The sequence below is a fragment of the Paramormyrops kingsleyae genome, chromosome 18 (assembly GCF_048594095.1).
Source record: "Paramormyrops kingsleyae isolate MSU_618 chromosome 18, PKINGS_0.4, whole genome shotgun sequence".
Lineage (NCBI taxonomy): Eukaryota > Metazoa > Chordata > Actinopteri > Osteoglossiformes > Mormyridae > Paramormyrops > Paramormyrops kingsleyae.
Genome location: NC_132814.1, coordinates 12,740,740 through 12,757,825, shown reverse-complemented (window position 1 = coordinate 12,757,825; position 17,086 = coordinate 12,740,740). Strand labels below are relative to the sequence as shown.

General features: G+C 47.1%; 1 protein-coding gene across 11 annotated transcripts in view; it reads right to left on the bottom strand.

Annotated features, from left to right (window-relative positions):
* Nucleotides 1-17,086, bottom strand: part of fryb (furry homolog b (Drosophila)) — a 71,603-nt gene that overhangs the window by 24,134 nt on the left and 30,383 nt on the right. For all 11 annotated transcript variants that reach the window (XM_072702171.1, XM_072702172.1, XM_072702165.1 and 8 more), the window contains exons 5-28: nt 16,351-16,441; nt 15,854-15,933; nt 15,589-15,669; nt 13,627-13,795; nt 13,167-13,259; nt 12,518-12,616; nt 11,736-11,837; nt 11,187-11,290; nt 10,983-11,091; nt 10,437-10,523; nt 9,523-9,694; nt 9,083-9,215; nt 8,778-8,885; nt 8,012-8,249; nt 7,190-7,363; nt 6,388-6,474; nt 6,013-6,272; nt 5,180-5,372; nt 3,922-4,046; nt 2,685-2,742; nt 2,227-2,318; nt 1,289-1,461; nt 797-957; nt 105-215 (exon numbers count right to left, since the gene is read on the bottom strand). In XM_072702171.1, coding sequence (XP_072558272.1) covers nt 105-215; nt 797-957; nt 1,289-1,461; nt 2,227-2,318; nt 2,685-2,742; nt 3,922-4,046; nt 5,180-5,372; nt 6,013-6,272; nt 6,388-6,474; nt 7,190-7,363; nt 8,012-8,249; nt 8,778-8,885; nt 9,083-9,215; nt 9,523-9,694; nt 10,437-10,523; nt 10,983-11,091; nt 11,187-11,290; nt 11,736-11,837; nt 12,518-12,616; nt 13,167-13,259; nt 13,627-13,795; nt 15,589-15,669; nt 15,854-15,933; nt 16,351-16,441 — 3,100 coding nt within the window. The remainder of the gene's footprint in view (nt 1-104; nt 216-796; nt 958-1,288; nt 1,462-2,226; nt 2,319-2,684; nt 2,743-3,921; nt 4,047-5,179; nt 5,373-6,012; nt 6,273-6,387; nt 6,475-7,189; nt 7,364-8,011; nt 8,250-8,777; nt 8,886-9,082; nt 9,216-9,522; nt 9,695-10,436; nt 10,524-10,982; nt 11,092-11,186; nt 11,291-11,735; nt 11,838-12,517; nt 12,617-13,166; nt 13,260-13,626; nt 13,796-15,588; nt 15,670-15,853; nt 15,934-16,350; nt 16,442-17,086) is intronic.

The following is a 17,086-nucleotide window of genomic DNA, read 5'->3' as shown; positions in this document are numbered from 1 at the left end:
TGCAGTATGACAGCTGGCAGTGGTCTTGTATCATCAGAGCGTCTACATGCAGCAAGAATGCCGTTGGGGGTCTGTTTTCATGAAAATCATGGCCGCATACAAACCCGGAGGTCAGGGCAGGCCAGGATGTTGTCCAGCCACTTGTAGAGGTATCCGTCCGGTGACAGGCCCACGTTGTCGAACACGGGCCCACAGCACAGCACAGCGGACATGGCCTGCGGAGAAACACGCGTGGCGTGTAACGCTTATGCAAACATGCCGGTGCGTGCATGCGATACACGCACAAACCGCGGGGGTCTCAGGGAGAGCTGAAGCGCGACATCACTGCAGCTACGCGGACTTGTACAGACCAGGGAGGAGGGAAGACGAACATGAAGAGGACAGTTTAATGTCTAAGATACACACCGCAGTTCCATGGGTGTGGTCCACTGTGTTATACAGTTAGAAACACTGCTGGAAATAAGCTTTTCGGCAAATGAAGTACTAGGGCAGGTGTAAACTCAGTATGGCTCGGGCAGACTGCAGTCATTCTTATATTTTCTGTAATTTTATCACACCCAGCAGGGGGGGGGGGGGGGGGGGGGTTTCCCCCTCCTCTGTTGTCTTCTAGCACTCTTTCTTTCCATATTCCCCTTTTCCCTGATTAGTGCACCATCTTGTATAAACAATGTAGTAATGGACTGCCATGGGGCGACTTTCTTATGAAAGGTGCTATATAAAAACGGGAGATTTGGATGGAGTGTCCGAGCTGCCCCGTGGGATTGTGGGATTGTGGGAGGGCAGAAGGCGGGGCTACCTTAAGGGCGCAGTACTGGTAACGGGTGATCTGGTGATTGCGGTCACTGTAGCGGTCCAGCGGGGTGAACATGACGCTGAAGGGCCCCGCCCACTGGGAGAACAGGATGAAGAGGTGGTGCCGCAGGCTCGGCTGGGGGAACAGGAAGCGGCGGTGGTGGACTGGTGGGGGGGGGGCATGAGGGGCGTGTCAGTGACATAATGACCAAGACACACAAAGGAACACCCACAAGTCAATGTAAAGAAACCGAATCCTTCTAATTGGAGCTAATATCATTATTCTAATAAGGGATTCGTCTTTTTCTTTTTGTAAACAAAAGCTGCATCTTAGAAATATGTGGGCTCAGATCTTGGTTTCTACAGATAATTGATCCAAAAAAGGAACATTAATGGTACTGCGACTCATTCCAGCTTATCTCTAAACACCCATTCAGTAGCGTCAATCCAGGTAAAGGAGGTCCCTGAAAGGAGCGGCCCCCGTTGCCTCGGTTACCGGGGACACACTGGATGAGGTTGGCCACCATGCCGCTGAAGTGAGCCCGGATGTCCTTCAGGATCTCCACGTCCTTGTCGTTCTCGGCCTCCAGCAGCATGCGTGTCAGGTCCACATACTCCAGGAAGAGGGCCCCCAGGGCCAGGGTGTCGCGTTCTAGGGCCCCGCTGGTGCTGCCCGAGGCAGGGGGGACGTCGGGGAGATCCAGAGGAATAGGCATGGAGTTAGTCAGGAGGAAAGATAAAGAGATGCAGGACAGAATTCATATGACTGTTACTTTCAATTATACCACAGTGCTGCTGAATTCTCAAATCTTATTGTTCAGAAGGTTGTAGATGGATTTTCTATCACTGCACATATACTGTAGTGCCAGTGAGATGAATCACAGTAGCAAATTAATGCCCTATTATAAAACAAAGGGCTAATGACTGGCTTATGGACTTAAAAGACAATTTTCAAATTAACAACACTGCCTTGGGTCGTATCTGAGCCAGATGTGTAATCAGTGGAGGACGAAAGCAGTTCTACTAATAAATGCGTTTTCGACTCATAAACGTGAAAAGTGTCTTTAGGTATAAAGATGAAAGCCAAATGTGTTGTAACCGTGGTATAAGTAGGTTAATGCGCTCCAAGCTGCGCATTGTATCTTTTTAAATGTACTCTGCAGCAGCCGCAGCCATGCGTTTAGAAACGTATAATGCATGGCTTGTCGTCCATTAACCCTTTCACAGGGTCATGGTGAGGCTGAGGCCAGTTTTAGGATGCACAGGGGCATTCCATCACAGGGTACTGATAACTTCGAGACACCATCCCAACTGAAAGGCACCCCTCTGACACTCCCCTGGCCCCCCTTCTGCCGAAACAAATCCACACTCACCAACACCCCCCTACACCTGAGCTGCCAAGAGCCGAACGGAGACACTGCCCCCCGACCCTACCTGTCACTGATGACTCCAGAATCTGCCAGAAGCTCAAAGATGCGCAGCAGCTGCAGCCGCAGCAGATCCCGCCTCTCACGCCGTTTCTTGTTCTGGGGCACAAACGACCAGGGAAACGGATTTGCGGCCACGAACAATCAGGGACGCTAAGTTGTGATGGACAAAATAATGCTTCATGAACCATTTGCTGTATTTTTTTACTCCACTAGATGGTGCTCTATGTTTTACAAAAGGGCACAAAAGCACGCCCCAACACAAACCAAGATCACCATTTAGTGGGGTCAAAAAGTACAGCAAATGATTCAAGTAGTGTCATTTTCCATCACTAGCGATAAGGTAGATCTGACTAATTACAACCCTTAACAAATACACCCCAAATTCTGGAACCGCAGAATACATAACTAAAAGATGCATACAGGCTTTTGAACAGCAGATAAAATGAACCCAGGACTCCTTACCTCTGGTCTTCGTTCCAGCGCCTCCTTCATTAAAGGGTGGAGCTCCTCCACCAACTCCCTGCGTGGAGACAGGGTATTATGACAGTTATCACATCCTGGGACAGGGACATACTCTGTCCTCATTGGACATCATGTATCATGCATCATGTCAAATTCTCGTAGGAGGAGCTGGTAGATGCCAATAACAGGGATGTGGGTAGGAAGAACATATGTATACAAGAATGTGTTTATCTTTTGTACTTCATAATGATAAATTTGTACTTAAACAGCCTTCAGGTTGCCAGTGTCCCCTGACAACATGATCAGACACAGCAGAAAGCCAAAGACAAAAGGGAAACACCCCACAATAAAAATGAAGGAAATCTGGCCGTTTTTCCCTTCGAATTTAATTCTTGTCAAAGCACGCTGATGATGTTTTCGGGGGAAAATTACAGTGCAGACAAAACACACTGCTTCCCTGCCTCTGGATCTCACAGACTCACAGCACAAACAGATGCTTGGGATGCCAACCATCCCAACGGCGAGAAGAATGCTGTGAACATGGGACCAGCCTCTCTCCAGGAAGATTTGCAGACACCCGTTTCCTGCCACCGCAATCAAACCAAAACAGTCTCCAGCAGGCATGGACCGGCCCTCGAGACGGCTCTGGAATTTGTGAGGGCTTGTCTTTCTCCCCCAACCCTGGCATTACACAGGCTATATGCCAGCGGTGCCAGACTTGCCCGACAATCCGGGCATGTTTACAGGTCACCCGCAGGAAATGATTGATGAATACTGCTTTCTTTCATCATTGGCTACCAACCAGATGACTGCAAAAGGGACCCCCCCAAATTTCTGGGCTGCTTTTTGCTGCCAGCCTGCCCTTGGTCTCCAGCCTGGTTGTATCCCCTACAAACCACTCAGAACAGAATTTGCATCATTCTGCCAGAAGAGGCAGGACGCCACACTTCGTTGCTGTGGTGGCATCCCCTAGCAACATGCTAGTCATTCACAACAGGCTGGCTTTCCATACAGAGAAGATGCATTTTCTCTGTCCTGAAACTAGGGAGGGATTGGGGATGGGAGCCATTAAGGATGGTGGCCACAAGACGCAAAGCTTGCCAACAAAAACAGGAACACAGATAAATGATAGGAATGAAAATATAGGGTCACCGAGTTCACATTTCCATCTCCAGCAAAGGGGAGCCAAAGTGCAAACCCATTAGGCATTTTGCCTGTAGACAAAGGCAAACGCTACCTGAAGACCAGCGCGTTGGTACGGCCGAAGCCCAGCACCAGCGACTCTGTGAGGTCGATGCTTTCCACCCTCATCAGAGGAACCAGCTGCTTGAGGAGCCAGGCCACAGACGGGGTCCCCATCACCTGCTCCGTCACATGACAAGGGAGAAAGGGGCAGGGGGATGTTCACAATCAATCACCTTTGCACTTTGGGTATTCCATAGGTTATACGACGCAATAGGCACTCTCATTTACTCTATTTACTCTAGGCTATGCTCCACAGAACACATTAAACACCACACTTCCCACATCCATTTCTCCACATTTACCATGATCCATACTCTATTGAAACACACATAGGTGAATAGTTCAGATCCAGAAAGTAAATATCCAGACCAAAATTTCATTTCAACGAGCCTGTTGAGTATAAAGAATTACAGTCACAGAGTAATCAACCAACTGGTTGAAATAAAATCCTGGTCTGGATTTTTACTTTTTGGACCTGAACTATCCATCTCTAGAAGCATGTAACACAGTCTATTCTAATCTATACTTTACATTACACAACCTTCATAGGTAGATCATTCATAGAGCTAACATTTACAATCTTTTTCTGTTGATCAGTGAGTACTATACCTGTTAAGGAAATCGAATGACAGATAGATAGATAGATAGATAGATAGATAGATAGATAGATACTGTAGATAGATAGACAGATAGATAGATAGATAGATAAACAGACAGACAGATAGATAGATAGATAGATAGATAGATAGATAGATAGATATAGATAGATAGATAGATAGATAGATAGATAGATAGATAGATAGATAGATAGATACTTGGTTCCAGAAGGACATTTAGGCATCCAGTAGTTCAAATACAAACAAATGCCCACAATTACACACACAGTAACTTTATTCATGCCCTTGGGGAAATTCAGGTGTCCAGTAGCTCGATAACATTGTGAAAAAGGAAAAAATAATAAATACATAAAATATTTGAACATTGTTGAAAATGATTAAAAGCCTGGAAAGCAAACATAAATTAAAAAAAGCTAAACAGTACAGATGGGTCCATTGTTACGGTGTTGGAAGAGCGAGTGGTGACCAAGTCATGAATCCCTTTTGTTGACAGCGGTATAATAAAATCTCACAGCCATAGGAACAAATGGTGCTCTAACCATACATGTAATAACCATACACACTCAGTCTGTAGTCTATGATTCACAGGTATATCTAACTCCTAGTATGTGCTATTTGGTGGCGGGGACAGACCTTGTTGTCGTAGCTGATGCTGCCGTCAGGCGTGGTGGCCATGATCTCGGGCGTAGAGGCACGCAGGTGTCCCGAGCTCATGATGCTGGGCTTGGCCACGCCCAGGCAGAGGATCAGGTAGTTCCTCCACAGGCTGACGTAGGCGTCGTTGCTGCTGCCTGCCATGCTCGCCCGCTTGGCGTTCATGGGGCTGCTGTTAGACCCGAAACATAGCCAGGCTCAGCACCCCTCCACCGAACTGACCACCAACACCAACCCTAAACGGTCACTGTCACCGAACCACGACTGTGATCAGAAAATCAGATTGCAGTATTTTCACTACAATTCTGTGCCTAGAAAATGCCAGCTGACTAGTTACATTAGCCTGTTAACTGAAACCTGTCAGAAATCATAAGCAAATTTGAAAAAATTAGAGGGATAAACAGGACGTTTCTCACAGTAAAGGCGTAATTAATTAAATAGCCAATTGTAATGCTGCAGGATATTCTTTAGACAGCTGATGTGTTCATCAAAAACAACTTACAGACTGAAAATACTAATTAAAGATGGATAATTCAGCTCAAAAACCCATCGCTACAAAAGCAGGACATCGCCTATGACAGGCAGGGGACTCTTCAGCCAATCAGACTTCTAATTCAGTGTTTACTAATCCTGTCCTCAGGGAGCAAGAAGCTCGGCGGGAGCAAAAACATGGACCGACTGGGCTACCCAAGGATCGGACTGGGAAACACTGCTCTAATTAGTAATCATACACGACGGCCCTTTCTGGATAACACTGGCCATCCTGGCCGTTAATCTCACATCCTTAAGCAGGCAGTTTGGCTCCCACTCACTTGGGGTCCACCAGGGGCATGAGTAGCTGCAGGCGGGTGAAGGCGTATGGCCAGGCGTAGCCCAGCGCGCTGGGACACAGCCTCGGCAGGTTCTCCTGGCGCAGGAAGCTGTACAGGCACAGCACCCAGGGGTCCTTCACCGATTGGGCGAAGATCCACACGTGGGAGGGGCTTCTCACGTCGTAGGGGCTGCTGACCAACACGGCGCTCCACTCCACCAACCATTGGAGATCCACATGGTGGCCTAGCGGCTGGCTGGCCTGCAGGAGGCGCGGGAGGGTGGGGGGGTCAGAGGCGGTCCTACTCCTCATGATAACCTTTGCTCTACTTCTATAACCTTTGAAAGAAGCGAGAGAAGCACAGAGGGCTGCCCACCGAGTCGGACGCTGCCACATGGACAAAGCTCTCCAGCACTGCAGAGCTCAGCTGGTCCATGACCTCGATCATGGGCTTATCATCATCCTGCGTGGAGAAGGAAGAGTGTGAAAGACAGTGGCTCCCAGCTCAGGTGAGAAGCTGTTCATAACCTACATCACTCCTCTATAATTATAAATCTATAAGAAATGGGACCACAAAGCTGCGAGCATCGTTACGACGATCTCAGTATCATTATTGTTTGACATGTCCATCTTTCACCAGTTTATCCTAGTTGGGGTCACAGTGGGACTGGAGGTAGCATAAAGGGGCACACACACACACACACACACACAGAGTCCTGTACTCATATCTTTGTGGGGACCGACCATTCATTTCTATTGGCAAAACACTATTGCAAACAATAACAACCTTAACCCCTACCCAGTCTTAACCATAACCAAACAAAACAAGGCTACTGAAATTTTTAATTTTCTGATTGCAGTCACAGATTTTTATAAAACTGAATTCACAATGAGCATTTTAAAAACGCTACTTAGCCTGACTGCAGGGACTGAGAGGAAACCGAAGTGCACATGGCTTGGGAAAGAGGCGAGATTCAAAGCCCGAGTCCTGTTGTTGCAGGGTGACAGTACTACCCAGCGCTGTGGGTACTGTGCCGGCCAACATTCCAGTTAATTAACAACTGTTTACATCAAAAGTAAACAGCTATGTAATTCATTTATTAGCTTGTAAGCCCACATCCTTAATCGCAACACTGCACACGACTTCACCCAACAGGAAGCCCCCCCCCCCTGCTCACCTCGGTCTGCCCAATGATGGCGAAGAGGCATCGGACCTCGCGGAGGACGGCAACGGCCAGCTTTCGGGTGCCGGTCTGGCAGGAGCAGAGCAGCACCAGAGCCAGACCTTCCACAGCATGTAGCACAGCACTGTGGGGCCCCCGGTCCATGTGGGGGCGGTGTCCAGAACCACCCTGGTGTTAGGATCGGGGGAAGGGAGCTTTTCAGAGGCTCTACCCAAGACCAAACTACAGGATACAACACCCATTAAAACTAGTTAACAAGCCTGTCTATTAAACCTCTACAACACCTAATGTTTGTAGACACTGGGTATGTATAATATGGTCAGCCAAGGCCATTGCCAACCATAATTTGATCAGCTATTCCTTGCCTTGAAAGGTCACAGAGATTATAAGGGGTTTCTTTCCTCTAAACCAATTTTTTCCAGTCCTGTCCTCGGGGGCCCACAGACAGTTCACGTTTCTGCTCTCTCCCAGCTCCCAGTAGGAAGGAGCAAAAATGTGGACTGTCTGGTAGGGAATTCGGAGGGAGCAAAAACATGGACCAACTGTGGGTCCTGAGGACCGGATCGGGAAACACTGCTCTAAACAATCCAAAATTAGTTCCATTATGGAAAGAATTAGTCCAGTCAAGCACCAAAGGACCAGCTGGACCTTCATAGGCACCTGTCTACCAGACACCAGAACAGATACTAATCATTCATCAAAGGTGCAGCAATGTAACCAATGGGAAGTTATCGGGTCAAATCTGTATAAGTATTGGGTCATTGCTACGTTGGGCACGCTGGGTGAATGTTGCTTCCACATGGGCTCAGCGAGTACCTCTGCAGCACGGGGCTTGCTGGGGGCCTGCATCAGCAGCCTCCACTGTGCCAGCAGCTGCAGCAGCAGCTTGACGGTGGAGGCCAGCAGGCCGTGGTGGGTGTCCTGCACCTCCCGCAGCAGGAAGCCCGTGAAGCCGTAGAGCACGTCCTCACGCCACTCCGGCACGTCCAGGAGCAGGCTCTGCAGGGAATTCTGGGCGATCAGGCGCAGCTCGTCGTCCATGTGGATGGTCAGCCTGAGAAGAGAAATATTTGTCAAATTGCCAGCAGTCTTTGCTACTTTTTAGGTAGTTTTTTTGATGTTTTCCAAATCTGTGGGCTCTTCTGGAATAAACAGAGGCAGACGTCCACCCCTTGAAGTGTTTGGCTCCCTTTCACCAGTCCCAGCTGGAGTCTATACAAAACCCAGGAAGGCGATCCCCTCTGAGCTCTTAAGTAGAATGCAGCACAAGGCGGCTTATTCAGAATGGCTTAAGTCTGAACTGTAGCAGCCAATTAGGCTAATCCCCCTGGTCAGATTACACATAGCCACAGCGGACTGCTGACCTCTGCTGGGATTTAATCATACAATTAAAAGGGCGGTCTTGTGTGCTGAAATGACACACATCGATTTTAGGTGATGCCAAGCTGTGAGACAGGGCAAACAAACATGGCACAGGGGATGATGTCACATGATCAAGCTGAGCCAATAGGGATGATGATGGCAGGGGAGATGTTCTCCAGTAAGGAGAGGCTACATCATGTGCGGGGAGCTGCAGGCCGACCTTGAGAGAAGGTCAATGAGCTCCAGCTTGGACATGCCCTCTGGGAGGATGCGTGGGATGGCAGCCACGCAGGTCCTGAAGAGATCAATCTTCGGCTTCCTCTCACCACTGGCAGAGAGGAGAAAGAGAAGGAGGAGGAAGGTAAAATGAGAAAAGACGGATCAAGGCTATGAGGACGGGCTTGGCCCTCAGGATCGCTCCCAAGATCGTCCTGTCCAATGAATGCTCTGCTGAGCTGGTTGATGACCCATTTAGGTGGACTGTGGCAGCGAAGCGAGGAGGTCTGCAGAAGGAAGGGCACCCACGTGATCATGTCCTCAGGCTCCTTGTTCAACATCTGCACGTTGGTCAGCATCATGCAACGGCCCACCTCCTTGTCCAGATGTCGGAGGATGCTGTCGATAGCTTTGCGCACCTGTGAGTAGTACAAGGCCATGCCTGCAGGGGCATCAGGAGAAATACGGTAAAACGATAGGGTTCAACTGTCCTGCTCAATCCATAATTGACAAAACAACTGACCAATCTCTGAGTTTTTCGAGGTGAGCTTATGATTTGAAACAGCCAGGTAATTTGTAGAGCAAATCAAGTCACACAAAGAAAATGCTCCCAATCCGAAAAATGGATCATGCAACCCCTTTGGCCTTTTTGGCTAAAACTACCCTCAGTCAGCGTGGTACCTGCTGGTGTCATTATGGTGCCCGAAACATGGTCTCTATAGTGAACAGTGCTGTGGTCCGGGACTTACCGATGAGCTTGGCCTGTTCCTCGGTCAGGGTCTTACTCAGATAGGTCTTCTTCTTTTTCAGCGTGTTGCCCGAGGGCAGGGTGGCACACGTGTTGGGCATGGGTGGCTCACCGTCCTTCTGCTGCAGGCTGTCCGCAATCACCAGGAAGGCCCTGAGGCCGATGTTCATCCTCTGGGGCACAAGGTCACCATTCCATCAGTACTGCTTCAATAGCAAGAATCCTTCCATCCATCCACCCACCCATCCATCCATCCATCCATCTATCCATCTTCCTAACTGCTTATGAAATGCAGGGCTGTGGTGTAGTATAATAATAATAATAATAATAATAATTATTATTATTATTATTATTATTATTATCTTGAGGCTGAAAATAAATACAAAATTACAGTACTATTATTATTATTATATGTAATTTTCATAAGATTATTCATAAATAAGAATAGCATAAAATACTTAAGGAAGGTCTGGACATCTTTGGATTTAGTCAAAAGTTTTTTGTCTAAATTCTCTGTGTCACCGCTGTGGTGTCAGAGGTTCGGGCCCCTCGCTTGAGCTCCGAGGCAGCATGCCATGAGAGGAGGCGCCAGGCGATTGGTCTGGGCTCTGGCTTTCCGCTAACAGCCTCATTAGCCCAGCAGCAGCCACCCCTGGGTGGGGGTTTTGGCCTCGCTTCCTGCTTTGGCACAAGATGATTGAATCCTCCAATGAGGGAGAAAAAAATGGCTGCCTTGGCGAAGAGGGCCGGCAGTGCGTCTAACGAGCTGCACACTAAAATGCCCACAAAGGCTGCTTGTCATAACTGAATATACAAACTTTCATTCACAAACACCTTTACAGGCATGCCAGCATTATATAGGAAAGTGTGGGCGGAACATGGGGTTTTTGAAATTGTCAGCGAAATATGAGTTACCTCTGGATTAAGGCTGAAAGCTTTTGCCGGTTTTCCCACACACAGCAGGTCAAAAATGATCTCTTTCATAGCGAAGTCGAGCCGCTCCTGCATCGAGACAAGAATGAAGTGTCAGACGACACACTGCATACAGGAATATCCTGCGATGCTGGTTCACAGCAAAAAGTCTGGGACTGAGCGCTCAAAATAGGAGAACATATTAATGCAAAACTTTATCAAGTGGATTCATGATCTTCTGTACTGTGTACTGAACATCTAGCCAATGCTTGCTTTGCAAATAAACTCATCAAAACAGTTCGACTTAAAAAACAAGTTATGGTTCTCTATGGACGTTCTCAGTCTTCCAGGTTGAGGTACAAATAAGTAAAGAAGAAGAAGGACAACTCTACATCCATAATCTCATAGTAGAACATCCATGGAGGTTTCCCACCATTCTGATGAGCCGAAGACTCTCTCAGACAAGAGGTGAAACATTTTCAAGATTATAATTTATGATATGGTGTTTTTCTTTCATATATGTAGTGCTGTTTTTGGAGACCCCCAGACCTGGGCAATGAACTGGATGATCTTGACGAAGATGTTGAGGGGCATGTCACGGGGGACCACACTGCGGGAGCCTTTCGGGAACAAGGTGGTGATGATGGAGCTCAGGCGGCTGCAGGAGGAAGAGCCGCATTAGAGATTCCCCCTGCAGAGCAGCCTGCAGCCCCCGCTGCTCCCCAGGACCAATGCTGCGAGCTCCGTGCTCACCTCTGCGTGGCCGTGTTGCTCTCACACTTGATCCGGACACAGTAAACCCACAGCAGGCGATACAGAGACTCTAGGGCCACACGAGCCATTTTGTGGTCCTTGTTCTACGATGGACAACTGGCATTACTAATTCATTCATTCATTTATGCAACTAGTTATCCACTCAGTACTGGCCCTGTACAGAATATGCAAAATTCAAGTTAAAAAGGCTTTCTATTCTCCCCCACCCCCCCAATATTTACTATCAATTATTTACACAAGTCCATCCATCCATCCTTCCATCCATCCATCCATCCATCCATCCATCAGTCCATCCACTAATCCATTTCCTGTACCCACTTATCCTATTCATAGTCCCAGGGGTCTGAAGCCTTTGCATGGTTGTTCCATCTACCATGAACTGCTGCCAGTTCTTTGTAAGCACAGTGTGTTTGGGGTTTTCCATGGCTGGTTACTCAGGGGCATGAGTAGTGGCTACATAAGCAACTCAGGCACATTACCAGACCAGAACATGGGACCAGCTGGACCATCACAGGCCGGATTTCGTACCTTGAGGTTGGAGAGGCAGTTGTTGAGAAAGACATGCCAGCGGCTGAGGAAGAGCTGCTTCTGGCTGACACACAGCAGGCAGGTGACCAGTGGGTATAAGGCCTTGACAGGAGAGAAGGTCAGCAGAGGCCAGTGTCATTATACGTCACTAACAGGTATCCAGGCATCCTTATCAGAATCAAGATCAGGCTTATTCACCAACTATGTTCACACATTCAGGTACTGTGCTGCTGTTTGTCAGTGGCTCTCATATAGACAGTCCATACCCACACAGATAAGACCAGACAAGACAATGGCACATTCAGTTTGGTTGATATATATCAGTGTTTCTCAACCAAGTTCTTGGGGACCCCCAGACAGTCCACATTTCTGTTCCCTCCAAGCTCCTGTCCTTAACTAAGAATACCAGATACCTGGTACAGGTGTGTTGGGAGCTGTGAGGGAGCAGAAAAATGCATACTCTGTTTGTCCCCAAGGGCTGGGTTGAGAAACACTGGTATATACAACGATAACATATGGTTAATAAATGTATTAAATGTGCAGTAGGGCATGTCAGTGCATGGAACGCTGTAGAAAATGCAATATGTACAAATTCAATACAATAGGTACAGTGACTTATTTACAACGATGAGGTATTGCTTATTAAGGTGGGGGGTAACAGTGCAACTGATGTGAGGCAACTGGTAAACAAATGCCGGGGGTTAAAATGGTCAGGTGATCACTCCCCGATCCAAACAAGGCAACGAGTATAAAACGGCACAAGAAGAAAACCAGTCACTCACAAGAGAATGCTTCTTCCTGGTCGACAGGTCAAGGGTTGTGTCATAGAGACTCTCCACAAAATTCCTCAAGCATGGCACGTTCACTTCGTTCTTCACGGTCTGGAGTTGGTGAAACGTCAACACAGGAATCGGTCACCACAACAGATGAGAAACCACACAACAGAAACCCTAGATTCCAGCTGCTGTCAAGTGTTCTCTTATCCAAAGCAATTCAATCTCATTTATATTTCACAGTAGTTATTCAGCTTAATTCAATCTATGCTCAAAGGTTTATCAACAGTGCCCGGTCTTGAAGCCAACAACCCATGGCCATGTCCTTAAGCATTACAAAACCTGCCAAGGGCATAACTTTGGGTTGAGCATTGGGGGAGGGATGAGGTCTCCATCCATTTAAGGTCCAAGGGGTTATATTAGCTGGTTTTGATTATTGGGGGGTTACAACCCCCATGACCCATAATTAACGGCATTGCTGCCCAAAAGATTTATGCACGTTTACAGCACATTGAACAGCACCGATTCACAAATTCACAACAAAACTGATTCACAAAGCTGGATGTTAAAGCACTCCATTTCTCAAGCTCTTCTCAAGGATACAACGGCCTCAGTTTGTGTAAACCCTGATCACGTTTCCTTAATTGTAGGGACTCACCGCAGCCACAGGCACCAGGATCTCCACGAAGAGCCCCGCCAGTGCATGCCTAATGTCCTTATCTTTGACTTCCAGAAAGTACTGGGCACACTCCTACCAGGATGACGGAGAGGAGGCGGAGAAAGGTCAAAAGGTCAGCTACACAATGTTGGTGGACTCTACAGCCAGACATTTAGAACAGTACTTATGCTATGTCCTACCAGATTCAAAAATAATGGGAAGAATTTGTACCGTAGTTAGGTGGGAATTTTGTTGGCCAAATTTTGTTGCCTGTTTTATTAAGAAGATAAATGTAAAAGATGCAGATGGTCATGACCTTTGGTCTCCATTCAGAGGAATCCAGCACAGGATTAGTTAAAGCTTGTGAGGAGTCAACATCAGGACTAGGACTTCATGGGCCATGGCAAAGGGCATGCAAGCAACATTCACATTCCACAGATCAGGAGGAGATAGTGGACACCTGCATGAACTGGAAAGAGGCCTCAAAGTCCTCCACGGGATACATCTTAATACGGAAGAACTTCAGCCCCATGATGAGGCTGATAGTACTTTGGACCACAAAGGGGTTCTGCTCCTTCTGTCGCAGCTCTTTCAGCTCTGCCATGAACCTCTTCTTCACAGCAGGGAACCTGAAGGAGAGAGCAAGAGAGTGAAGGGATAAGGAGAGAGAGATGGAAAGGAAAGAAGAAAAAAGAGGAGGATCTAGCAGAAAGAGGATCTAATAGAAACACATAAGACACACGATAAATGGAACATTGAAAGATGTAATGATCAGTGCACCAGAAGTCAAGATATTAACTGACTGGAAAGTGAAACTTAAACGATTGAAGACTACACAGTGTTTGAGAACTGCTAAAACAAGAATTCAGTACACAGGACTGAAGTACCACTGAGATAACATTCAGTACATATGAATGAAATACTATTAAACTGAGCATTCGATAGGTAATATTTACAGAAATAAACATTCAGTAAGCAGGACTGAAATGGACACACGGTACATATGGATGAGAGATCACTTAATGACATGTAAACTGCACAGGTCAGGGATTTAGGACACTACTAAAATGGACTTTGCCCACAGATCCAACAGTGACTTAGTGATGCAGTGCAGTTGACTGCTGTGCATCAGCCAAACCACAGAGACTCCAAGATAAACCACGTCTCTTTTAAGGACCCCCTTTCTATGGTGACCTTCTTGCTGGTTTGAGTCAAGCCATGTAGATTCCATGAACCACATTCCTGAGAAAGCAACCCTGGTTCAGCAGTGAATGGACTGTGGTTATATTCAGCACTGATCAGAGATCAGTGTCTCTGCCACAAACCTAACTGTGACCTATGTGCGTCTGGCAAAAACAACAAATCCTGGGTGAGGTCCCTGCAGAGACATGGAGTGCCTTAACCACAGCTGAGAGCAGGGCCAATCAGCCGTCTCCAGTGCCTAGCTTCAGGCTCGCCCCCAGGCGGTCACATGAGCTTGAGGCTTGATGCTCATTGGACACATGCGTCCATACAAGAGAAAAACAACCCCCTCAATCCCTGTTTACTAGAAGAGAAACACAACTGCCCAAATCTCGCAATTCAATACTTCTCACTATGACCCGAGGGACTACCAGGACTCCAGTGAAAAACATGCTTACATGATAAACATGTTAAATCCTAACGTATCATAAACATAAACAGAATTTAATTTTCATTTTGCCATCTGAATTTTTGCTGCAAGGATGCTGATGGGAATAGACTTCAGATTTCGTAATTGTCAGTAACTGTTTTTTGACTCGTTATTTTGTTTGAAAGAGCATATTGGCAGTACTGTTAACGCAGAAAAAGCATTCCTCTAAGTGATATGGCCTCAGGCTTCTGCCCAAACCCCCCCCAGCAAAGCCACCGCAAGGGTGGGATCTCATCCAGCTCTATGTTTAGAGCGGCATTTGGCAGCGAGCTGGGTGGGGGGGCATGACCTCTGCCTGCCCTCCTCGCAGGATGTTGGCAGCTTTCCGAGAAGACACACAGGATGGGGTGGCAACTTGTCACTGAATTTCCGCACCATCGACAGAACGAATGTGAACTGAAGGGACAAGGACAGTGTGTACACACACACACACACACACACACACACACACAGAGACACACACAGACACACAGTCACACACACACACACAGAGACACACACACACACACACACAGAGACACACACACACAGACACAGAGACACACACACACACATACACACACACACACACATACATACACACACACATACACACACACACACACACACACACAGACACAGAGACACACACACACACACACACACAGGCACACACAGACACACAGTCACACACACACACGAACACAGAGACACACACACACACACACACACACACATACACACAGTCACACACACGAACACGTTGCCCACCTGGACTGGGCCACGACTCCCACCACTTCTGCATATAAGTCCGCTACAATGTGCATGCTGCCAGTGTTGGGCCCGAGGTACCTGAACAAGAAAGAGGAGCAGAGTAAGCGATGCAACCAATCAGAGGACAGATCACAAGGGCAAGAAACCAGGCAAGATCTGAATGGTCAGATGCTGGAGCTGGTTCACGACTAAGAACATCTGCACCAGAACTGTATTTCTGCAAATTGGGTACCTGTACATCAATTATATACTCAGAACCTACCCCTCTTTGTATTTAAAGTGCTTAAATGCCACATTGATGACTTCCTGGATAAGGTTGTCCAGGAGTGGATGGAGTGGAATCTGGTCAGAAAAGGAAACAAAGCATAAAAATCTTTTTTTTTTTTAATTCTCAGGTCAGCAGTGCCTGCAGAAATTGGCTGTGTTTTCACACCGTTAATAAAATTTGGATATTTAACACCATCAAGTAAATAAACTATTGTTGCAACTTGCACTTCAAAAACATTTCTTAAATATTCTCTTTTAACCTTTTTATCTTTACTTTTTATATATATTTCTCTATTTTTGGTATTATTTTGTTACCTGTCTAATTGTTGCACAGTCTGGAATAGTGGCAATTTCACTGCCGGTGCATTCATGCTTGTGACTAACAAAAATCTTTAATCTTGAAAATGTCACACTACATCACACTTCTGCCGATGTTTTACGTCCTCCTGGCTTTCGAACAGGACTGCGCGTGTATGAAATGAGGAGAATTACCTGTTTTAAGACTTCGATTAGCACTAGAGAGAAAATAAAATCGATGGCCAGATCCCGCCTCTCAAGCAAGTAATCCTTCTGCTGCTCATCACTGAAATTAAGCAAACGGGGGAAAGAGAGAGTGAGGGAGAGAAGGAAGGAGATGTACCAGACGTCTATTGGACCAGTGTTTCTCAAGCCAGTCTTCAGGGACCCCCAGGCTGTCTGTGTTTTTGCTCCCAGGGAATTGAGAGAGAGCAAAAACGTGGACCGTCTGCGGTCCTCAAGGACTGGTATCAGAAACACTGTATTAGAAATACATGTGCTGTTTGGCTACTTCCCACACACACAATAAAAGTGCCTACAGTAAGGGGCTGGGAAAGTAGCTGGTTCCTGCATAAATGGCTGATGCTTGATGTGCTGATAACAGCAACAAAAGGCCCTCATTACCGACTCAGTCTGAATAGCTTGAGTACATTAATGGTAACCTGACCACTGTATTAGAGCGAGTGAGAAACGCAGCCCTCCGATTCAGGAGATGCTCACAAGTTGCGTGCCAGCCGCTGACATTGCTCTGTAGTGAGGGGTAGGAAGTAGCCAGCCCAGGTTAGATTAGGGGTTGGAACAAAGTAATTAAAGGGCCGCCCTGTTTTTCAGGAGCTGCTGATTGTGACAAGAAGAAAAGATTTAACTAAGAAAAGAAGCAGCAGTGCCGACAAACCATACGGCGTGTGGCCCAGTGGGTCAGTAGGGAAGC